At 44.7% G+C, this 25,849-nt stretch overlaps 1 protein-coding gene across 3 annotated transcripts in view; it reads right to left on the bottom strand.

Moving 5' to 3' along the window:
* Positions 1-16,471, bottom strand: part of TSC22D2 (TSC22 domain family member 2) — a 73,778-nt gene extending 57,307 nt beyond the window's left edge. The window contains exon 1 of one of the 3 annotated variants that reach the window (XR_011031376.1): positions 14,213-16,471. Coding sequence is in view for 2 of the 3 variants with exons in the window: in XM_068280802.1 (XP_068136903.1) it covers positions 14,213-15,945 (1,733 nt within the window). In the remaining variant the exon portion in view is untranslated. The remainder of the gene's footprint in view (positions 1-14,212) is intronic. The other 2 variants (XM_068280802.1, XM_068280803.1) reach the window with 2 other exon arrangements.
* Positions 16,472-25,849: the final 9,378 nt, after the last annotated feature.

Here is a 25,849-nt window from a genome sequence, read left to right as displayed (position 1 = left end):
TCTACCTGCTTTGTTGCAGGTGCTGCAGAATAGTTACAAGAAAAAAAAAAAGTTAAAGACACACTCACACTCTCAAACTCAAATACCACTTTATAACACGGATTCTAAACGAAGTCAGGACGCAGCATTATCACTAATTTTCTGGCCTCAAGAATTAGGAGTGTTATGCTTAAACAAAGCTGTAAAAAGGAAAAAGCCAAGCAATACTGTACTTCAACAAGAATGTCCTACAGAGCTGCAGTTTACTAGTAGTCTTGATTCAAATGGTATGCATGTCCACAGAATGAACTTAAAAAGGGAGTTATCAGGCCATGTTTAATCAAAATAAGCACTACTTACGGAGGGGGGGGGCTTCCTCCAGCCCCAAGCTCGTCCCTCGCCGCACGCAGCTGTACGCCGCAGCTCCGCCCTGGTCCCCGGCAATGACATCAGGCCGACCTCCACGTCAGCCTGTACCGTGCCTGCGCGACCGGCGTTGTCAATCACCGCCACGTGGCCAGGAGCAGACTGCGCAGGCGCAGTAGGTCTGCGCCTGCGCAGTCCGCTCCGGTCCACGTGGCGGTGAGTGACAGCGCCGCTCGTGCAGGCACAGTACAGGCTGACCTGACGTCAATCGCCGGGGACCGGGACGGAGCTGCGGCAAACGGCTGCGTGCAGCACTGCGGCGAGTGACATGCTGGGAGCTTGGGGCTGGAGGAAGCCCCCGGTAAGTAGTGCTTATTTTGATAAAAATAGCCTGATAACTCCTTTAACCCCCCTGGCGGTAAGCCCGACAGTGCCAGGCTAGCCGCCGCAGGGGATCACTTAGCCCCGGGAGGTTTTTTTTTTTTTTGTTTTTTTTTAAATAAAAGTAGCTCTATATGTTTAAGCTAGCACTTTGCTAATGATGTCCCCCAAGTGCCTCCGGTCCCCACCAATCACCCGCAAACAACGCCGTAATACATACCCCCCAGGGATCCCGCAATGGCGCAGCCTTCACCTCCAGGCTTCGCGAGGAGGCTCAGGACTGCGCATGACGTCATGTACGATCGTCGTAGCGTCAAGTGAAGCTGCGGCTCTCGCGGCATCGCGGACGGGTAAATATTACCGGCGGCGATCTGGGTTTTTTCAGGGCTGTGGAGTCGGTCTAAAAAGCCACCGACTCCTCAGTTTAGGATTCCACCAACTCCGACTCCTCTAATTTGCATATTACAATTTTGTTGGTTAAAAGTATGTAACGTGAAAATTTGTCTCTAACTGCCAATGCTTAGAAATTTTACAAGACAACTGAAGTGAGAAGGATATGTAGACTACTATATTTATTCCCCTTTGACTAAAACTAGTCCTTGGTAAGAGTACTTGTAAAAAAAATAAATAAATAAATAAAGGTACAAACCGGAACAAAGAACATGCATCAGGCCCTAGGCAAAGTGTGGGTGCATGTAAGAATGATGTGCAGGTACTCTGCAGGGGAATGAGGAGATTATTCCTCTATTACACATTCTTCATGCGCAATCTGAACAAGGTTTATGTGTGACAGACAACACCTCTGTGTTCAATGTGCACAACATTCTCAGTGGATTCCCTGCAGCTCTGTGGGGAGTGCATGTGCAGAGTATAGTACTACTGTGTAACAAAGTAAACCTGAGAGATGAAATTGAAGTTTTATACATACCTGTGGCTTCCTCCAGCCGCCTTCAGGATAATCAGTCCCTCGTTATCCTCCTCCACCACCTGGATCTTCTATGAGTCCAGGTACTTGAGCCAGTCGGACGTAGTGCGCATGCACACACTCCGCCGCCAGGAGCATACTACACCTGTGCAGCACTATTGCGCAGGTGCAGAATGTTCCTGGCTGTGGGAGCGGCATGTGGCTGTACTGCGCTGACTAGCTGAATTACCAGGACTCATAGCAGAAGATCCAGGTGGTGGAGGACAGCGAGGGACTGATTGGCCTGAAGGGGGCTGGAGGAAGCCCCAGGTATGTATAAAACTTTACTTTTCATCCATCTCAGGTACCCTTTAATTTGTAGTCACCAAATCAAATTTTAACAACATATCAAATTATTTGATTTCATCAGCAAAGGGAGTGCATACATTTGCATAAATCAGCATCAGTGCAGAATTTTTTCCATCTCATTGACCATCTCTATTAGTGACACAGCTACACATCAGGCTTTATTCTTACAGCATAGATGTTATTTAGTATAGATGTTACGCCCAGAACCCGAAGTGTGGCCACTTCGGGTTCTGGCCGGCCAATGTGCGAAGTGGCCGCCGGCTATATTTAAATTAAGCAAGTTGTAATAAATTTGGCCGCAGCGAGACAGAGTAAACATAACATTTCTAACATTGGTCCCTGCGCTGCGGCCACTTTGCACATTGGCCAGCCAGAACACGAAGTGGCCACACTACGGGTTCTGGCTAGAAAATTATAATATATTAATTTAATATAAAAAAATTATATATATATATATATATATATATATATATATATATATATATATATATATATATATATATATATATATATATATATATATATATATATATATATATATATATATATATATATATATTTCCTGTGTACACATCATATATACAGTCACAATCAGATATGTATATCTGACCTTAAAAATTCGGGGACTGCTTTATTGAAGCAGCACAAGTAACTAATTTTGATTGGTTTATTTCATTTTTGTGGACTAAGCACAGCTATTACTGTATATATACACATTTTTAATGACTATTATCTGAGAAATAGAACATTTTATCATATTTTCTATTTTAATCACAGTTACAAATTCATTAGGAGTCGGAGAATTTTTTCCCGACTCAGACTCCAGGCACCCAAAATTGCCCCGACTCCACAGCCCTGTTTTTTTTTTCCCCCTTATTTTTTCTTTCCTTCATAACAAGTAAATGCTTTTACCCATGTTCTGCTCTGGAGGTTACAAGGTCACGTGACAGATTCCTCAACAGATTTTAGAACCCAGCCAGGTCTACATCGGCAAGGAGTTTGTATGTTCTCCCCGTGTCTGCATGGATTTCCTCCGGGCACTCCGGTTTTCTCCTCCCACATCCCAAAAACACAGATAAGTTAATTGGCTTCCCCTCTAAATTGGCCCTAGACTACAATATATAAACTACACAATATATACATATGACTATGGTAGGGACTAGATTGTGAGCTCCTCCGAGGGACAGTTAGTGACAAGACATATACATATAATGTATAAGTATTCTGAAATCTATTGGAAATCTGTTCCTAATGTGTGGCACACATCAGATAGATTCCTGTCAGATTCGATTTGACAGGCATCTGACAGAAATCTGATGGTCGAATCTGCTGCAAATCTATAAGTGTATGGCCACCTTTACTAGATTAAAAGCTGTAAAACTGGTTCACCGGCATTTCAACTGATCATGCAGATTACAAGTTATCCACCCAAGGCTTCAATTCTGGTAGCTATGTGCAGTAAATATTTGTCAGTAAAATACCTCATGTGGCATTTTCTGGGGGGTTTTTTGGCAATTGAGATTTTTCTGCATTTTCCAACATATGGTACAATGTGCGGTAAATGCGGGAAAACGTGCGGTATTCCAGCGGTTGCCATGCAGTAAATAATATTCTTTAATTGACTTGTCATAAGTTAGGATAGTCAAAATCAATCAAAATCCAGTAAATAGTTCAGTTATATTTCTACTATTCTTCTGTAGAACACAGCCTGAATAGGAAATCCACTAAAACAGGAACAGGAACTCCACTAAACTGCAAAATACATATAAAATGACTTTACCGCCAAGTACAAGCAGACTGAAGTCTCGCTAAAATCCTGTTTTTTAATTAACTTCTTTAGCCCTAATGCCCTAACTAAAAGGCTGCATCCCCGCGGCTGAAATCGCTATAATATCCCCTGAATCCCAGGGCAAAAATCCACTACTTTCTTGGTCGTGGATTTTGCTGCCCAGGGAGACAGAGCTTCAGGCTGTAGCTCTGCTTACATTCTCGTCAATCAGCGCTAAATCGCTGCCTCTCCCCCGCCCCTCTCAGTGAAAGAAGGCAGAAGGGTGGAGAGAGGCAGCAATCAGAGCCGAATTTATGGGCGTAGAGGCAGAGCTACTGCTCAAAGCTCTGCCTCTACAGGAAGCGCTGCCCAAACCTCCCCACAGGGAATTCGTGGGGGTTTTATTGCAATTTCAGCCGTGGGGATGCAGTATTTTAGGTAGGGCATTAGGGCTAATTAAGTTAACCTCCCTGGCGGTAAGCCCGAGCTGAGCTCGGGCTATGCCGCGCAGGAGGATTTCTCAGGCTCTGTTGGGGCGATTCACCCCATTCAAAGTGCTGTGCGCGCAGCCAGCACTTTGCTAGCCGCGCGCACAGCTCGATCGCCGCCGCTCTGCGGCGATCGCCCGCAGCGGCGGAAGAGGGCCCCCCCCCCCGCCAGAGCCCTGTGCTGCCCGGACCAATGAGTTCCGGGCAACGCTACGGGCTGGATCGAGTGCGCCTGACGTCAGGACGTCGGCTGAAGTCCATGACGTCATGCCGATCGTCGCCATGGCGACAGGAGAAGCCAAACAGGGGAACGCGTTATATACGCGCCCCCCGTTTGCTATTGATGCCGGCGACGATCGCACTAGAGGGACACATGCGCCCTCTAGTGGTGTTTCATGTAGCTACCACTCTGGTAGCTTTACATGAAACAAAAAAAACTAAAAAAAAAAACAAAAAAAAAAGATTTTTGCCCATTTGGCAAAATAAATTAACTGCCAGGGAGGTTAAGTAAAAATTGGATTTTAGAGAGACTTCAGAGTCACTTTAAACTGATCAGTAAATTATGTGCCTACATGCCCCCTATTTTTCATGAGGATTCCAACTTTTGGTAAAATACCGCACAGGTTATGACCCAATTTACTGCATACGGTAAATTATGACTAAAATCTAAGAATAGCAAACTGATTTTTACTGCATGCGGTAAAATACCACTTACATGGTGTAAAAGACTAAACTTACCAGAATTGAGGCCAATGTGCCAGAAAATTATCAAGAAACCACTGCTTTATATTTTCCTAAAAACCTAAAGGGAACCTGAAGTGAGAGGGATATGAAGGCTGCAATATTTATTTCCTTTTAAATAATACCAGTTGCCCGGCAGTCCTCCTGATCCTGTGTCTCTAATACGTTTAGCCATAGACCCTGAACAAGCATTCAGCAGATCACGTACTCAGACTCAGGTTTTAATGGATTAGCCATATGCTTATTCCAGGGTTTGACACTACTTATGCCAAAAGATCAACAGTGCTGCCAGGCAACTGGCATTGTTAAGAAGGAATTATGGCAGCATGGGGGTCTCTCCATGCCCCCTCCCCCTCTTATGATGTACTGACCCCTCTGAAGCCATTTCCTGGTCGGGAGAGTCGACAAAGACTGCGCAGATGCTGCCCGGCGACGTGCATCATTTGATTGCACAAAGCGCTCCCTGCCGTGGGCGTGCAGACACACTACGCAGTTGTGACGTACAACACCTGCACAGGGCACTCCCGACATCGGGTACATGATCAAAGGACACGTGTCGCCGTGCACCACCTGTGCGGTCTCGGCCGAAGGAAGTAGCTTCGAAGCATCAAAATAGAATGGGTCGAAGTAGAACGGAGGGGTGGGGCTTTATAGTTAGCGGTGGGCATGGAGGAGGGCCCACTACACATGCCTGCCCCCCCCCCCCCCCCCTCAGGGTTTTCAATTTTCATTAAATATAGATTTTGTTTTCTAGTTGAATATATTATACACTATGAACGAAACAAGCATTGAGTCTCAAAACTTATAATTGTATAATTGATCTGGTTCAATGAACAGTTTACAAGCAAGTCTTTAAGCAAAACGAAGCAACAGGTACCTAAAAATGAGGGTCTTACAATCAGGTCTTCAGCTGCCTAGCCACTGAAGCCAACAGTTCACAATCACATCCATTCATTCATTCCTATTCCTGGAATACAGCCTGTGCAGTTTATACTGGTCAGCTATCTGTGGAAAATGATCTGTACTCTGTTCTTATTCCAACAGTCATATTTTACCTAGGTGCCAAATGTGGAGGACTTTTCAAGGAACATTCTCCTGCATGCACATCCTCCACACCAAAACGAATTGTCACAAAAAAAAATAATTCTCTGACACTACAGCTCCTTTCAGAATATGCTTTTATATGAAAAAAGTACATAACAGAGATACATCTAAATGGACAAACACATTTACATTAGCTTTAAGTAGCTACCCAGAAAAAGGAATCTGGTTTAAGCGATGACTAGCACCACACTGGACAATTTAATAATTTTGATTAACTAAAAAGCGGAGGCCTGGACACTTTTGCCAAAATAACCAGGGGAGGGGGAAAATGGTGCACATGATCCCCTCAAGGCTAACGTAAAATTAAATAAGCAACCTCTTCAAATCAATCATTCAGGCTGTGAGTGTTCTTCACTCCTGCAGTTAGAGGATACCTGGCCTACTGCAATGAAACCGTACAGATTCCAGACCAGAAAATTAGCATACTTTATTCAGTATGCTTTGCAAATTGCTAGCTGGCTGCATATTAAAATGCAAAAGGTAATTTCAAGCGTATCCAAGGTGACAGTGCCAAGCACAGTAGAAAGTAGGCCGTTTCTTTTTGTGCTGGAAAGACTTAAACTTCAGGCATGCAAGTGACAGTTTGTCTAGTGCTACCCTTATGATATAGGATAACTGACTGATAAGGAATGACAGGCATAACATGGTGACACCGGAAAGAGCAATTACATGTCTTTATTGTTGCAAGAAGTGCACAGAGCAGGCATTCCATTCCGCCCCCTTACACTCGCTCTAGGTAGCGGCGAATAATAATTGAGGCGGGATCACACACTCACAGCTCACTGTCCTGTTAGCAGCAGCCATAGATGGGAACTGCTGACAAATGGAATGGTGAGGTGAGTGTGTGATCCTGCCTCCTAATTATTATTCACCGCTATCCTGGCTGGCCCTGCCTCCACTGATAGGAGAGCCCTCACAGCCAGGCGCTTGCCACAATTAGCCGGGCAGAGCGCCCAAACAGGGCTTTGGGAGAACACTGGTGAGATTTGCCTGGTCTATAATGACGTAAACTGAAACCAGAGAACACCAATAACCACTGCCCTGACTAAGGGAAAGCAGAACACACTTAAATTCCTCTAAACAATCAGTAAACCTATCAGTTTTTATAAATCTATATGTACAGATCACATCCACATATGCTGAAAAGATCTGTAAGGGACTATAGTGTTTAACATCCTTTACATGCACGACACAACCACAGAGGCCCACTGTTGGTTTGTTGGTAATTTAGTTGAATTAACTTGGTTATGTAATAATTTGTTAGTAAAAATATGGTTGTAGGTTTGTGTGATGGTAAAGTTTTTGTAGGATCCAATATTGCAGGATCACTTATGTTTTCCAGTAGAGTAGTTTACAGTTTGAGGCCCAGAGTACAGAAGGCTAGGAAGTAATCAGGAAAGGCTGAATCCGCTTAGGCGACCAGTCAGGGCCATCTCTGCCGAGAATCTAGTATGCACAGCGTCCCTAATGTGTTACTGAGATCTAAAGTGCTGGATCTTGTCTGAGCACATGGTTCTGCTTCTTACACTCCCCCCCCCCCCCCCCAAACCATTCTGGCATGCGCTGCACTGGAGTACCTTCTCCCCCTTCTACAGCTGCAAAACTGTAGCCACATGTGTATGTACATCATTCCTCCCCAGTCAGAGGAAATGGAGTCCTGATCCCTGCAGGTGACAATGTTTATGCACCTTAAGGAATAAGCTGATCATAGTGTACCATTACTGCTTTGAGCGTTCTTCACATCTTTACTTAAAGGGAACCTAAACTGAGAAGGATATGGATTTTTCCCTTTTAAAATACCAGTTGCCTTACTCTCCTGCTGATCCTTTGTCTCTTATACTTTTAGCCACAGCCCCTCAACAAGCATGCAGATCAGGTGCTCTAACTTAAAGGGACACTTAAAGCGGACCCAAACCAAACTTTTTTTTTTTTTTTTTTTTTTAATTCAAAATATTTAGTTGCACCACTCTGACACACACACACACACACAAATATAAATAAACACTCCTTCAAGCCTATGAGCATTTCAGTGCATGCTTTTCACCCTTCTCTTTGCATAACTAGGGTTATACACGTGGCAGCCATTAGCAATTCCTCCTTTGCTGGACACCATCTACTCCACCAGTTTGCCGGATTGTTTGCCGGCAATATGAAAGGAAGGGAGGGGTTTCTCCAATAAATGTAAAATATTTTATATTTGTCATCATGCAGCTGAAAAAATGCTGCTATTATAATTTAGAAAATAGATTTTATTTCTGTAATCTTGTATTTTTAGTTTGGGTCCACTTTAAGCCAGAAAAAAAAAATGTTTTACTCACCTGGGGCTTCTACCAGCCCCCTGCAGCAGTCCTGGCTTCAGGTTCACTTTAAGTCAGACTGGATTAGCTGCATGCTTGTTTCAGGTGTCTGATTAAGCCATTACTGCAGCCAAAGAGATCAGCAGGACTGCCAAGCAACTGGTATTGTTTAAAAGGAAACATCCATATCCCTCTTAGTTAAGGTTCCCTGTCCCACAGCACAGGTCACATGGTCTAGCGGACGCCATCAGGTCAGTACTGCGCAGGTGCAGAACTACTGCGCAGTACATACCTGATGACGTCAGCTAGACCACGTGACCTGCGCAGTGGAGCGCACAAGAAGCCAACCAGGTGAGGTCGGCTTCTGCAGCAGAGGACACTGGGAGCCACCAGAGCTGCGGGCAAGGGCACAGGACATCTGCCAGGGGGTGGAGGAAGCCCCAGGTAAGTGAATTTTGATTTTTCTTTTAGCCTGGATGTATCCTTCACAATTGAAGAGGTGCATAGCCAGGACAGCACGTGCTATAGTGTGCGACCCAGCCAACTTGCAGACTTTACTGGGACTGACAGTGGACAAACAGGGGCACCAGGATGACACCAAGGGACCTTTAAGAATATGAAAGCTCCAGGTAAGTAAAAGCCAACTTTTTTTCACTCTGCCTTGGGCTAGAGCTTAAAGGGTACCAGAACCTACAAGTGACATGAGATAAAAGGTGAAGAATCCTGGAAATATATAACTTACAATTTTTAACTTTAAAGAGAAACTCCAACCTAGAATTGAACTTTATCCCAATCAGTAGCTGATACCCCCTTTTACATGAGAAATATAATGATTTTCACAGACCATCAGGGGGCGCTGTATCACTGATTTTGTGCTGAAACCCCTCCCACAAGAAACTCTGAGTACCACGGTACTCTGGGCAAACTGCCACAATGTAACAATGTTCACAGACAGGAATTAGCTGTTTACAGCTGTCTCTAACAGCCAAAACAGCTACGAGCAGCTACATAACCTGCCCACAGTAAAAATGTCACCATGTAATAAGTGTCAGAATGTAAATCGGGGAGAGGAAAGATTTTACAATGAGCAAACACTGACTAAATCATTTATACATAATTATGGTAAAAAAAATGAAGCACTTTTTTTTTTTACTACATTATTTTCACTGGAGTTCCTCTTTAAGGCTGCTTTCACAGTGGGACGTTACAGGCGCACGTTAGAGCAGCCTGTAACGCAGCCCACTGCACAGTAATGGAAAAATCAATGGGCTGTTCACAATGCCAACGTTGCGTTACATTGTAACGCTGGCACGTCAAGAGAACGTACTGCATGCAGTACTTTATACGCGGCTAAGCCGCATTAGACTGCTTGCACATGCTCAGTAATGTTGGGGAGGAGGGGAGAGCGGACAGGCACATGGCTAATTAATATTCACTGCACTTTGTGACGTGTGCAGTATTTCCTGGAGCGGCCGCTCTGTGCGGCGATTGGCTGGCGGGACCACGTGATGCCGCATGAGTCCAAGAGTACGCATCATGGACGCCAGAGAGCTGCACAACGCGGCTCGCTCTGACATCCACATCCAACACCACCAGGCGTTGCGTTAGGTGGACAATATGCGATCATAACGTTTACGGTGCCCTGAGCTAGGCCAATGCACTCCTTGTCCATTTTGATTAGTCCAGTTGCAAGCTGGGTAAAAATGTAAAGTAATTTTTTTTCCCTCAAGCAGTGTGGACATAAAAAACTAGTTGCTGCACACACATTCAGGTTTCCCTATCCAAATGCAAGGGGCCCATTCACACTATACAAAAAAAAAAAAAAAAAAAAAAAAAAAAAAAAAAAAAAAAACGCACAGATGCACACTGCTCACAACTTTGTGAGTTTTAGAGATGATCAATGATAGGGTAAAGATTCTGGTTTGCGCGCAAGTTCAATACAAACTGCATGCCGCTTAGAGGTAGGCCAGTCACTTCCTGTCAATTTTCAGTGGCCCAATTCCACACTACACAATTTGCATCAAGTCTGCATGAAAGCCCAAATCATTCCGATCTAATTGTCCCTCTCTTAACGGACCGCTAGCGCAAAAAAAAAAAAAATTTGTAACATTTAAAATACATGTACACACAAAAGTAAGAAGTACGGTTCTTTGAGAGTATAATTAGCCATAAATCACTTTTCTCCTGTTGCTGCCACTTACAGTAGATAGTAGAAATCTGACAGAACCGACAGTCCATCCCTTCAAGGAAGAATTCTTAGCATGGCCTTTAATCTTTATAAGGCACTCCCTAAAAGGGATTTCTACAAAGATGCTGGCCAGTCTCACTACCCTCTTCACTTTTTGGTAGTTGGACAGAGCAACTGCCATTCACTAAGTGCTTTTGAAAATTAAAGAAAACCCTTAGAACCCCGATGAGGAGATGGGTTAGTCCAAAACCAATTCAGTCAGATTACTACCTACTGTAAGTGACCGCAACAAGAAAACATACTTCTCATCTGTATGTGTTTACATGCATTTTAAGTTTTGTGAATTTTTTTTGTGCAATAGTGCTCCTTTTAGGCCTTTTTTACAGTGGGACATTGTGTTTGATGCGATGTTAAAGTCGCACAACATCCCCCTAACGCAGTGCATGTAGGTTATGAAATTGGACGTTATTTTGCACTGCGTTGTGTCTCTTGCTGCGCAGTTTTCGTCGCATACTGATGGAACGAAAACGGCACTTGCTTTACATTTAAAAATTTTTTAACTGAGCATGTGCAACACAACGCAGCAGATACATTGCTAAACGCACAGCATGCAGCACTTTTTAATAACGCTACACACTAACGCAACGTATGCACTGTGAATGTTGCAGACTTTACTCTGCGTTAAAGTATTTTATAACGTGCGACGGAGCCCTAAAGTGTACCTGAGACCAAAGTAGTATCAGGTTTTATACTTACCTGGGGCTTCCTCCAGCCCCCTTGAGGCCACTCGGTCCTTCACCATAACCCCAGGCCGATACTGTCCCCTGCTGGATGACCAGTAACAGCTTAATCACACTTCGGCGCGCATGTGCGGACAGGCAACGAAGCATGACTCGGCCACTAGTGTTGTCCGGATCATGAACGATTCGGATCTTTGATCCGAATCTTTTTTATGAGTCGATCATCCGAATCATCAAAATGAACGATTCGGATCGCAAAAGGGGCGGGGCCAGGAGCGACACGCCCCCTCTCAGCGGGCAGCGGGGTCCTGGAAGCAGGGATCGCTCTGTTGGATGGGAGGCAGCCTTGCAGGGAGACAGGTAGATGAGAGAGAGGGGACATGGGTGCCACTGCCAGATATGTGTAGAGCACACATACTGGCTGTAACGTGCTGCCCATTATAGGCTGGCTGTTCCGTAGTGCTGCACAGTGATCACATTGGAAGCTTTTGGCTCAGCACAGCTCAGTAACTTTGCAGACAGTGTGATTGAAAGGCAATATAATCCTCCTGCACTGGGCACTAAACAGCTGCACTTATCTTCTGGGAATGCTTTCTTTCACTGTGCGACCTTTTCTTTCAAAGTGTACAGATGAGCATATAGGTGAAATATATGTAAAGCATATGACTTCAGCATGTGGGTATTACGTGCAAACATTTCTGCTCTCTGCTCGTTCCTCCTCCCTTCTCTGTCCACTCCCTGCCCTCTGTCCATCTTCTCCCCTTCTCTGTGTGTCCACCCCCCCTCCCCTTCTCCTGTCCACAGACCTGTCCTGCTGTTCATTTCACCCCCGAATGCTTCCGGTAGTAAAATGATCCGAGATTCGGATCAAAGATCCGGATCTCTTCAATGATCCGATTCGAATCATCCGGATCATTGAAAAGATCCGAACTTCCCATCTCTATCGGCCACAGTACTGGGCCGTCCAACGGGAGAGAGGAGCAACCCGGAGAGACTGCCAGGGACCGAGTGGCCTCAAGGGGGCTGAATGAAGCCCAGGTAAGTATAAAATCTGAGACTTATTTGGTCTCAGGTCTTTAATAACCCTGACTATGCCTGCTAACACTACTTGGCTTTAACATTTTTAAACACACTGTCACACACATAATGCCAACAATTGCAGATTTAACATAACATGCACATTACACAATACATGGTATGAATTGGCCCTAAATGACCACCTGATGCCCATGAAGGTAGAAGTAGAAGCAACAATGGCCCAATAAGCATCTCCAATATTAAACTGGTATCCTGATCAAGGAAGAATGATCAAAGCATCACTCTGCACTATATACACATCAACCTGAAAGTCGAAAATGTAATCACCACTGCCCATACAACAACATGGGCATGTTCACATATCTGCACTGTAAAGGCTCACGTTATCCAAATGTGTCCTAATGGGCACATCACATAGCAATTCATCACATAGCAATTCAAAAAAAAAAATTGCAAACTAATTTACAACGTTTTGTATGAGCAGTTTGTAAGTGATTTCATGAGCGTTTTAGGGAGGGTTTTTAAAAAGTGTATCAATTTGCTAGCGGTTGTGTAGCGATTAGCGTTTTAAAGTCTGACTGGTCCTTTCAATTCATTTTAATTTTGTTACAGTGTGCAGTAACTATAAAACGCTAGCAAAATCGCTCCGTGCAGGTTTTGATGAGCGATTACGCCAGCGATGATATACTTTACATTGAAGCGCAAACGCTAACAAAATGCTACATGTCCTGCGCTTGCGATTTTCCAAATCGCAAACGCTCCTGTGGAAGTTGCCCCATCCATTAACATTAGCTGAGCGTTTTTTGGAAAACGCTAGCGTTTTTCAAGTGCTCCCTAAATGCTCACAAAAACGCCCTTGTGGGTTCCAGCCCTTTTGGTTTTTAAAAGGACATCCAATTACAGGCAGAGTCCATTAAAATGATCAAATTCATCAATTAGTAGACTGAACTACCACTGAATGCATATCTATCCAGGTAGTTTAGGGGCCTAGGCTTTCATGATGGCTAGCAATCAATTTATTGTCAAAACAAAAATCCATGTGCAGCAAACAGGATGATTTCCAACAAGAGGTTAATGTATTCAACATGTGACTACCACTGCCCATATGCTGCAGCCCTAACAAAATTGGTAGGAGTCAGCTACTCTGCCAGTGTGAAAGCTTATAGCTGGGTTATCTATAAATAGAAAGTCCTATAGAGACGTAACTCACAAAAGAATAAAACATTAATAAAAATATTGCTGTCTTCCTTGAAATGACTACTTTCATAACAATCGTTACTATGACGACATTTTTATGCATCCTAAATTATGCACAACAATCTGCTCAATGTTTTGTTTTATCAGGAAGACTTCTGGCACACTTTATTAATAAACACAAATGTCACATGAGACTGAACACTCTGCAATGTTTTCAGAGAGCAGCAGAGGGAAAAGAAAAAAAAAACCACAAGAAAATGACATTTTACAATAAAATTAGATGATATATGCAGACGCCAATATTTCATTGTATAACTGAATTACACTGATCACTTTATAGAATGTTGAGGGAATAGCATTTCCTTGAGGAGAGAGAGAGTTTATTTACTCAAACAGCATGGGGTGTTCTAAATGAATGCACAAACCACATATCGGTTATACAAAAGCACCTTATCTTCACTGCAGTAAAAACGTCATAGATGAACATCTGTAGACTTATAACCCTAGTCGAATTGCATAAATTCATACTTCAGCACATTACAAACCTGCTGTTCGAGTGTGTCATTCACCGGTATATAAACAGAAACCATGCTAAAGTTCCTGGAAACAAAATGTATTCATAGAGTAAAGACAAATATGAAATACTTCATACCTGTCATCCTCACCATCAACAGGTAAACCAAATACGGGTAATTGAAGAGGGTTTGGTAGAATGTCCATAATAGGAACCTTCACAAAAGACTTCTCAGAAATCAGAGGGATTGGCGGCTGAGGTAGTGGTTCCGACTTTCTTCTATCATCTATTTGACCAGTCAGTGACTGTGCCTGAAACTGACTTGTATGTACATTTGTACCTTGCACTGGTAGAAGCCCAACTGTTGGTATTAGGCTGTTACTCCTACTAACAGAAGTATGACTACTTAACGGAGACTGTGCAAAGGTAGCGGGAGTAATTGGCATAGTAACAGGAATGGCAGACATACTAGGCACACTACTCGTTAGTCCAGAAACACTCGTGCTGGGCACATTCTGCACTCCAGAAGTCATGGCATGGCTGCCCAGAATTCCAGACACAGGACTATTCCCACTCACTTGTTGACTAATAGGTTTTTGTTGCACTACACCAATAGGGGTCACAGTTTGCTGTGCCACACCTCCCAGTTGTTGCATATGAGCTGGATTGCTCTGGGGAGTTTGCCCACTCTGCACGAGTCCCGTTCCTTGGCTCACTGTGTCACTAGGTATAGAATGAAGACCCATAAGTTGTGCTCCACTGGCTTGCTGATGCTGGTCTGGAAGATTGGATGGAGCCCCAGTAACTGACATTGCAGCTTTTTGATTTGTTCCTTGTGACTGTATAACTGTTATATGTTGCATGTACTCAGCCTGACCAGAGGATTGTGTGACCATATGCCCTGACTGCATGGGTGATTGGGAGTAGATGAACTGCTGGGGTTGACTGACTGGAACACTATTATGCTGCTGACTTGCAGACAGCATTGGCTGAGCTGTGGATACATTCTGCGCTGCATGGCCTACGCCGTTGTGTCCACTTTGAACAATATTTTGTGTAGAGACATAAGATTGGCCTTGCTGAGCAATCATCTGCTGAGAAGTGACGGCAGCACCGGGATACATTGCTGGAGCAGAACCCTGAGATACTGCTCCACCTAAGGGCTGTTGCCCAATGACAAAATGTTGCTGCTGGGAGGGCTGGTTCATCTTGTCGGTGTGAAACGAGTGTGACACAGCAGTAAGTGAGCTGTCAGCTATAGAGTCAGGAGCATGTCCTAGCTGCACAGCAGACGTCGCCAATGAGCCCCCTGTTGCGCCCAGCCCACTGTCCCTATCAGCAGAGTGATCATAGGTGCTGCTGTGCCGTATGGTGTCTCCAGTCCTTGTTATTAAAGTGCTATCCGAGTCCTTGTCGTAATAGTCCGTGCATGTCCAGCGGCCCCTCCTATACGGCTCCCCGGAGCCATGATCAAGTTTGATGACCCTGAAGCGTGAGCTGCATGTGGCCGGGTGAGCCGGGAGGGGGCTGCCTGTAGAGGCTGCAGGGGTAGGCTGGCTCTGAGGGACGACCCTGCTAGTCACATTAGATCCGATGAGGGGGGCCTCCTGCGGCACGTTGGGTGACATGGCCCCGGGGGACTCGGCCTCTCCCACATTGTTCAGGGTCTCCTCGGAGGAGCTCCTCTCCACCACCTCCTCGGGCTCGTAGTCCGTAGCCCGGGACACATCGAAGATCTCGGAGGAGACGTCCTCGGTGCGGGACTCATCGTCCAGGCTCTCGGTGTCCTCGGCGATGCTGTTGGCGGCCTGGGCCGTGGTCACGCTGGTGATCTGGAAGCAGCTCTTCTTCTTCGCCGGCATCTTGGACATGTCGGGAGACGGAGGAGGGGGGCAGAGCCCGGACACGCTCCCCTCTCTCCCCGGAGATGTGGCGGCTCCGCTCCGGCCTCTTCTGCTTACGTACGCGGCTCTAACGCAAGCCAGACATCGCGGCTCTGACTAGCACTCGGCCCAAGCCTCCAATAGCGGCGTGCCAAGCAGGCCCGAACTCCTCCTGTCACCACAGACGGACAGGCCACGGACAACCGGTGCACTCCAGCCCAGGCAGGAAGAGAAGGGAGATGAGGAGGGGGGAACAGGCTCCCCCGGCTCTCCCCTAGCTGCGCTCTGGCACGGCTGCCATGTCAGAAGAATACGGCGCTCCGGCTGGAAACTCTCAGTCACCAGACACAGCGCGGAGAGGAAGTGAGAGACGCTGAGGAAGCTGAGGGAAACTACAAGGGAGATAAATGTCTGTTAGTGACGCCTGGAGCCCCAGGCTCCGCCCTCGTCGCTTCCTTCCACCTCCGCTTCGCTGAAATTCAAAACGCTTGTCCGCCCCCTTCTCGCCTTTCTCCGCTGAATATGGCCGACAGGGGCGCTGTGGGAAAAGCATGTGAAGCGGACTGGACTTCAGTCAGTGATAGGAGCTTGCCATTGGCTGGAAGCAAGCGACGTCACACGAGAGGAGTGTGTGAGGAGGAAGAGGTGTTGGGGGCTGGAGTTCGGGAGAAACCATTCCCTTGGGACATTCTAGCGGGAGGAGGAGTGGGGAGTGGCGCTGGTGGTTCAGTCCAAGGCGGCTGGTCACGGGGTTCTGTTGCTGCCGAGATGTCTGTGACGCTGGGCTCGCAGTGAATTGCGCAGTGTTTCCATGGGTTCTTTAACCCGTGCGTGCCAGTATAGCAAGATCTATGTCATCCATTTACGCCGGAGGCTAAAGCGGACCGTCCTCCACAGCACAGATGGTCTTTGCACAGGCTTTGCATCCAGTCTGCACGGCTGATGCTTTATCAATATGCGGCTTAATCTGCCCTATAGGTTGAAGAGTGCAGCTCCACAGGTTACCAGCATACAATGACGTCCCCATGTGCGGAATAGTATATCTATTGTTAAAGTAGACCTGAACTCAGAACATCCTCTCTGCTCTAAAAGATACGCAACAGCACAATAACCTATAAGAAAACATTTCTTTGTTACAGCTGATACAAATCCTACAATAAATCTGCACTGTCTAATTGCATATTCATGGAAGAAGACATTGTTAACAGCCTGTGCTTTAAAATGGGCTTATATGCCGTCTGCCATTGGCAGCCATGTGATACAGTGGAGAGATCAAATTACAATCTGTGTTTAGTCACAAATGAGTAATTAAACAGGCTAAACTCTCTAAATACATACAGGATACATTTCTCTGTTTTCATTTTGTCCCATGCAAGCGTTCAGATCCACTTTAAGGTTGAATGCAGGGGTGTAGCAATAGGGGTTGCAGAGGTTGCAACCGCATCGTGGCACTTGGAACAGAAGGGCCCAAAAGGGCCCTCCAGCAACTACAGTATTGGCTCTCTATTGGTCCTGTGCTCATAATAATGACTTCTGTAGATACTTTGAATAGTGGTAATCACTTACAAACTGTTCCCCATCCCCTTCTTGTACCTCTGACACTGTAGTTGCCATTGGCAGGTTTTGGTGCGCTGTATCAATTGTTATGTATAGAGTTATTGGGGGGGCCCCATTGTAAAACTTGCATTAGGGCCCACAGCAACTTAGCTACACCACTGGTGGAATGAACCAAATACCCAGTAGTACGAGTATGGGGAGAACTTTTAGCCATAGACCCCGAGCAAGTATGTAGCAGATCAACGGTTTCTTACCTTATTGTCAAATCTGACAAGATTAGGTGCATGCTTGTTTCTGGTGTTATTCAGACACTACTGCAGCCAAATTGACCAGCAGGGCTGCCGGGCAACTGGTGTTTAAGAGGAAATAAATATGGCAGGCAGCCTCCAAATTTTTTTCATTACAGTTTTGTACTAATACTGTAAAGTGTGACCATGAGCTCCTATTGCTCTTCTGCTGTGTGCTGCAGATCTTTGTATTTATGTATTTTTCAATGGCGCATGCATGCATCCGGGTACTCCATTACATACATTGCATTAAATTAGGTTTGTGCTGCTCATCCCCTGCAATATTTATTATAAATTCCAGTGAGCGTGCATAACTACGAGCAAGTCTAGAGAGCTCAGTTAGAAGTTAATTGGAGGGTAAGGTGTTTTTGAATTTCACTACCATGTATTTGACTTTCAGGCTTTTGGCATTGTACCGATAAGAAAGACATAAAGGCTTTTGGCATTGTACCGATAAGAAAGACATAAAGACAACTAACACTTTTTGCACTAGAGTAGGACTCGCTATATTATGGACACTTTGGCACCAGGGCCGCATTTAAGGAAAGGCCACCTAGGCCTGTGCCTAGAGCAGTGGGAATGCTGGGGCTTTTTGCAGTGTGTAGGCTCATCATCACTGTCCTCCTTTCCATCGCCTGCCGCCCATCCATCGCCTGCATCTCATACCTCTTTGCATTGCTTCCTTCTGGCTCGCTGACGCTGCCTCCTGCCAGGTATTAGACCTCAGATCAGCAGTTGCTGGGGCTCACAGAGATGAGGAGAATGAGCGGTGCACAGCTTCTCTGTATACAGGAAGTGAGCGGTGACATCACTTTCTGTATGTGGAGCTGCTGTGTACAGCTCGTTTCTGTGAGTTCCGGGCACAGCAGATCTAAGATCTGATGCTGGGAAAGAGACAGCAAACAAAGGGGAGGAGAGCAGGTGGTGGCTATACATTACTGGGGGGAGGGGGGTAGGTCTGGCTACCTATACATAGCTGGGGGTAGGGGGGCCAAGTGTGACTATCTATACATCACAGGGGGGAGGGAGGACAGGTCTGGCTACCAATACATCATGGGGGGAGGGTGGGCAGGTCTGGCTATCTATACATAGCTGAGGGTGGGGGACAAGTGTAGCTACCTAAACATCATGGGGGGGGCAGGTCTGGCTACCTATAATTCGGTGTTGGGAATGGGGGGATAGGTCTGGCTACCTATATATCGCTGGGGGGGCATATCTGGCTACCTATACATAACTGGGGGGAGGTGGGAAGAGGTCTGGCTACCTGAGACTAATATCTAGGGGCAACTTAATTATGTTATCCTTAGGCAACTTGCGGCTTCATTAACCTCTTTAGCCTACAGTGTTGTTCACCTTATGCATCTGAGCAACTTTCACCTCCCATTCATTCACCAATAACTTTATAACTACTTATCACAATTAATTAAGCTATATCTTGTTTTTTCCAGGGCTGTGGAGTCGGTCCAAAAATCCTCCGACTCCGACTCCTCAGTTTAGGATTCCACCGACTCCACGACTCCGACTCCTCTAATTTGCATATTACATTTTTGTTGATTAAAAGTATGTAACATGAAATTCGTCTCTTAACTGCCAACGCTTAGGAATTTTACAAGACAACTGAAGTGAGAAGGATATGTAGACTACTATATTTATTCCCTTTAGACTAAAACTAGTCCTTGGTAAGAGTACTTGTAAAAGGTACAAACCGGAACAAAGAACATCTATCAGGCCCTAGGCAATGTAAGTGTGGGTACATGTAAGAATAATGTGCAGGTACTCTGCAGGGGAATGAGGAGATTGTAAACAGACAACACCTCTGTGTTCAATGTGCACAGCATTCTCAGTGGATTCCCTGCAGCTCTGTGGGGAGTGCATATGTAGAGTATAGTACTACTGTGTAACAAAGTAAACCTGAGACAGATGAAATTAAAGTTTTATACATACCTGGGGCTTCCTCCAGCCCCCTTCAGGATAATCAGTCCCTCGTTGTCCTCCTCCACCACCTGGATCTTCTGCTATGAGTCCAGGTACTTGAGCCAGTCAGGCGTAGTGCGCATGCACACACTCCGCCGCCAAGAGCATACTACACCTGTGCAGCACTATTGCGCTGGTGCAGAATGTTCCTGGCTGTGGGAGCGGCATGCGGCCGGACAGCGCTGACTGGCTGAATTACCAGGACTCATAGCAGAAGATCCGGGTGGTGGAGGACAGAGAGGGACTGATTAGCCTGAAGGGGGCTGGAGGAAGCCCCAGGTATGTATAAAACTTTACTTTTCATCCGTCTCAGTTACCCTTTAATTTGTAGTCACCAAACCAAATTTTAATAACATATCACATTCTTTGATTTCATCAGCAAAGGGAGTGCATACATTTGCATAAATCAGCATCAGTGCAGAATTATTTCCATCTCATTGACCATCTCTATTAGTGACACAGCTACACATCAGGCTTTATTCTTACAGCATAGATGTTATTTAGTATATATAAGAGATTCCTGTGTACACATCATATATACAGTCACAATCAGATATGTATATCTGACCTTAAAAATACGGGGACTGCTTTATTGCAGCAGCACAAGTAACTAATTTTGATTGGTTTATTTCATTTTTGTGGACTAAGCTATTACTGTATATATACTGTATATATACATTATTTTTAATGACTATTATCTGAGAAATAGAACATTTTATCATATTTTCTATTTTAACCACTTCACCACTGAGGGGTTTTACCCCCTGAACACCAGAGCAATTTTCACCTTTCAGCGCTCCTTCCATTCATTCGTCTATAACTTTATTATTACTTATCGCAATGAAATGAACTATATCTTGTTTTTTTCGCCACCAATTAGGCTTTCTTTAGGTGGGACATTATGCCAAGAATTATTTTTTTCTAAATGTGTTTTAATGGGAAAATAGGAAAAATGTGGGGAAAAAAATAATTATTTTTCAGTTTTCGGCCATTATAGTTTTTAAATAATGCATGCTACTGTAATTAAAACCCATGAAACGTATTTGCCCTTTTGTCCCGGTTATAAAACCATTTAAATTATGTCCCTATCACAATGTTTGGCGCCAATATTTTATTTGGAAATAAAGGTGCATTTTTTTCAGTTTTGCGTCCATCCCTAATTACAAGCCCATAGTTTATAAAGTAACAGTGTTATACCCTCTTGACATAAATATTTAAAAAGTTCAGTCCCTAAGGTAACTATTTATGTATTTTTTTTAATTGCAAATTTTTTAATTTTTTTTTAATTACAAAAAAAAAAAAAAAATGGGGAGTGTGGGAGGTAATGAGTTAATTTTATGTGTAAAAGTCATTTATTTGTATGTGAAAAATGTGTAGGGTGTAGTTTACTATTTGGCCACAAGATAGCCACAGTAACTTTTTGTTTTAATGCGACCTCCAAGCTTCCGGAAGCTTGGAGGAAGAATAAGGAGGCTGGACACGTGAGTTTTTTCTCACAATGATCGCGCTGCCCATAGGAGAGCAGCTGATCATTGCGGGGCTTAGATCAACGAACGGGAATGGATTTTCCCGTTCATTGATCTCTGGGCGAGCGGGCGGCGGCGTGTTTACTAGCGGCGGGCGGCGTGTTTACGAGCGGGAGCGCGGGCAGCGTCGGGAACGCGGAAAGTACGTGTTTCTCCGTCCCTGGTTTTTAAAGGATGGAAAAAGGGGCGGAGAAATACGTACGCGCGGGGGTAAAGTGGTTAATTACAGTTACAAATTCATTAGGAGTCGGAGTCGGTGCATTTTTTCCCGACTCCGACTCCAGGCACCCAAAATTGCCCGACTCCTCGACTCCGACTCCGACTCCACAGCCCTGTTTTTTTCCGCCACTAATTAGGCTTTCTTTGGGTGGTACATTTTGCTAAGAATTATTTTTTTTAAATCCATTTTAACAGGAAGATTAAGAAAGAAATGGAAAAAATGTATTATTTCTCAGGTTTTGGCCATTATAGTTTGAAATTAATACATGCTACCATAATTAAAACCCACACATTTTTTTTGCCCATTTGTCCAGGTTATTACATTTAAATTATGTCCCTATCACAATTTATGGCGCCGATATTTTATTCGGAAATAAAGGTGCATTTTTTTCAATTTGCGTCCATCACTATTTACAAGCTTATAATTAAAAAAAATTATATTAATATACTATCTTGACATGCATTATCAAAAAGTTCAGACCCTTAGGCAACTATGTATGTTGTTGTTTTTTTTTATTGTCATTTTTTTGTTTTAATCAAAACATTTATTCGGGTAATTTTTGGTGTGGGAGGTAAACAAAATTTTTTAAATGTAATATAATGTAATTATTTAATAAAAAATGTATGTAGGTGTAGTTTTACTATTTGGCCACAAGGTGGCCAAATAGATGGCCAGTCAAAAAGTCCTGGAAGCAGACAATCTCGCTTCCAGGAAGCACTAGGAGGACGGAAAACGTTTTTTTTTTTGTGCAGAAAGACCGAGGTCTCTGATAAGAGACCGTTGTTTTTTCTGCAGGGGACTTAGATCGATGAATGGGAACTATATTCCTATTCATTTATCTGGGGGCTAACGGCAGGCGGCGGGAGCACGCGCGATCGCGTGCCTCAGGCAGGAGCAGCACAGTCTATCTGGATGGATATATCCGTCCAGATAGATTTAAGTGGCTAAGTTATCTTGAGACACCTGACTACTTAAAGTGACCCTGAACAAACCTTTAAAATGGAATACTGAACTTACCTGGGGCTCCCTCCAACCCGCTGTTGCTCTCAAGGTCCCTCAGCTGCCTCTGGGTCCCCTCCATTCTCCCACTGATGGCTCTTTTGGTTGCACGACCCGGCCAGGAGTCGTGTCAACTTTTCAAAAGAATGAACCTCCGTGCACAGAGCACCCACGGGTACAGGCATGTGATGGAGCCAAGTACGCAGATGGGCAGTCCATTTACATTTGCTTATGACTTACAGTCAGATTGCACAGCTAACAGAACCGCCAGCGGGAGAACAGAGGGCGCCGAGGGACCTCACGGACTACGGTGGGGCGGGGGTGGATCAAGCCCTGGGTTTGTTCATTATTACATTTTTTAGGTCTGATCAATTCTTTTGTCTGGAGGCATGTGACTCTTTTTTTAATTTGGGTACTTGTGACTACTTTATATACTATCTATAGGAATACGTACGTGAATACATAGTACTTTTATTCGGGAGCATGTGACTACGTAATTCTTACAGCATATGGTCACTTAATTCTATTATTTAGGGAGGCTATGGCGATGTAATTTCTGTATCCAGTGAATATAGTGGCTATTCAGTTCAATATTCATGGGAACCCACCTGCTTTTGCTGGGAAAAGGGTGTGTATAAATTGTGCATGCAGGGGGATGGGTGGGTTCTGTTGGTCAGGGGGTGGTTGGTAATAGTGGGCCTTGTGCGGCAAAAAGTACAATTCTGTCCCTGTTTGGCACAGTTGGTGAGCTTAAAGGGAAGGTTCACGGACATGTTTAAAAAAATAAAAATACTAATCCACTTACCTGGGGCTTCCTCCAACCCGTGGCAGACAGGACACGCCTTTGACGCCGCTCCGGAAGTTCCCGGTCTTCTCCAGTGGCTCACCCGTCCTGGCCAGGCCGGCTTCCTGGTCGGACTTCTCCTTGCGCTCCAACGTGCGTCTCACGCGGTCGCGCTGATGTCATCGGACGTCCTACAGACTGTACTGCGCAGGCGCAGAACTACTGCGCCTGCGCAGTACAGCCTGGAGGACGTCCGATGACGTCAGCGCGATCGCGTGAGATGCACGTTGGAGCACACAAGAGCCCGACCTGGAAGCCGGCCTGGCCAGGTCGGGTGAGCCACCGGAGAAGACCGGAAACCTCTGGAGCAGCGTCGAGGGCACGTCCTGCCTGCCACGGGCTGGAGGAAGCCCCAGGTAAGTGGATTAGTATTTTTATTTTTTTAAACATGTCCGTGAACCTTTTCTTTAAAAGATATCAGAGTTGAAACAAATAGGAGAAACGGGGTTAGCAGGCATGTAAAGGGAGGTTAATAGTTTCGGGGCCATCAGGGGTCCCCTTCTTCAGAACAGTGCACTGTTCTGAAGAAGGGGACTCCTGATGGCCCCGAAACAATTGTTAACTTAAGTGTTGACATGTGATTGGAGAATAAAACTTTGCTCACTGAGAAGCTGGAGTGCTAACCAATTTCTTCTACTATTGGACTGTTCTCTGGATGTTGTTTGGCATCCGTGGTTATGCACCCGAACATTATGGAAAGGTGTGCCTCTCCCGACCACTAACTTTGAATGTAAAGGGAGGTATCATGATGGCCACCACTCCCCCATTCTCATCTGTCCCCATCTTTCTTACCTAAATGCCCCTGGGCAGCCACTTCCAGGTCGCCAGAGTCGAGCATTAGTGCGCAGGCACTGGTCCGGCTGTACGCGTCCTACAGCGCGCAGCCGGGAGTGCTCTGCACATGACGTCACAATTACTAGGTAGATTTCCCATTGATCTTTTATAACACAATGGCAGCCCTATGCTTCTGCCCGGTCTCCCAGTGCTTGTCCCCAAGCCCAGCAGCGGAGGAGGACCCAAAGGACGGCAGCAGTGGTGAACTGGATACACAACGATGGTGAAAGTGAATATCTCAATGGACCCTTTGACAGAGCAGATACGCTGTAAATACACTGCTGTGCATCTGGCGTAGTGCAGACCTAGCCTTAGAGTTGGCCTCTGTATACCGCAGTACTAGATTTAAATATGATTATATCTGTGCATCATCTAAAGCTTGGCTGAAATTTGGTCATGCAAGAAGACAGTGATCCCAAGTACATAAGCATGTCTACAACAGAATTAAGATGTTTCATTGGCCCACTCAAAGTCCAGACCTCATCCTAGTCAAAATACTGTGGCAGGTATTTAAGAGACCGGTGCATGAAGGAATGCTCACTAACCTCAATTAACTGAACCAATGCTATAAAGAAAACTAGGCCAGAAATCCTCCACAAGGATGTGAGACACTGACATGGTCATACGAAAAACAGTTACTTTAATTTATTGCTGTTAAAGGTGGTTCATCTAACTACTGAATTATGGGTGTTTCATTTGTGGCGTCTGCTTTTTGGCTTCATCACTGTTGAATAAACAACATGGTTTAATCTTTTATATGCTTTGTTACACCTCAGGTTCGATTTATATAATTTTAGAATCTGCTAAGGTCCAGATGATTCTTTTTTTTATTATGCCCTACTGAGTAAAAATCCTTAGCATTGAAAGAGAATGTACTTTTCTTTTTCTCATGATTGTCTATAAAGTTTAGAATATTTGAAAAATGCAAACAGTTCTTAGGAATGTCGATGGAATGTCGAGGAAATTAAAAAGACCTGTAGTTTAATTGCCAGGTTAACATATATTGTAATTGGTATCGACTAAGTATTAACAGTATATCATTTTTAACCTGAAAAAGTGTCCAAATCCTGTGCTGCGATGCACTAGTATTTTTCTAAGGTCTGTCATTTAACTTGTGTGTATGGCATAAAACTCCAGGCCTGAGTTATAAATTGTGTCAACCTTTTCCTCCTTAATCTGCTTCCATAGCCTAACTGTCATCAGCACTAGTCATGAGATACTGGTGCTAGGATTAGTGGGCACTACAACAGCATTTCCTATGAGAGGGATAAAACTGCCAGCCAGGGCCTCATATGTGGGAAATGTTTTGCATCTCGGCAATAGCAAATAGTCATATATCTTGTTTCATTTGCAAATTACAGTAGCACTGTAACATTGACACATTGAAGTAAGACAAATAGTTTAGGAGAAACAACCGCTAATCATTTTCACATACCGTATATAGAGGAAGACAACTGCAGGGTGTATAGTATAGCCATATACCTTTTCCCAGAGAATGAAAACATGAATTAAAAGATGGACAGTCAGTGACACATTCCTTATTATTACTCATTATATATGTATTGTAAATGCGCGCATATTGTTAATCTCAGAAACACAAGTTTCTTTTAAACCATTAGGGCCCATATGCAATTCATTTTTTCTCCTGACT

The sequence above is a fragment of the Hyperolius riggenbachi genome, chromosome 4, assembly GCF_040937935.1.
Source record: "Hyperolius riggenbachi isolate aHypRig1 chromosome 4, aHypRig1.pri, whole genome shotgun sequence".
Lineage (NCBI taxonomy): Eukaryota > Metazoa > Chordata > Amphibia > Anura > Hyperoliidae > Hyperolius > Hyperolius riggenbachi.
Note: the sequence above shows the minus strand (reverse complement) of the source record. Positions and strands in the feature narration are given on the sequence as shown.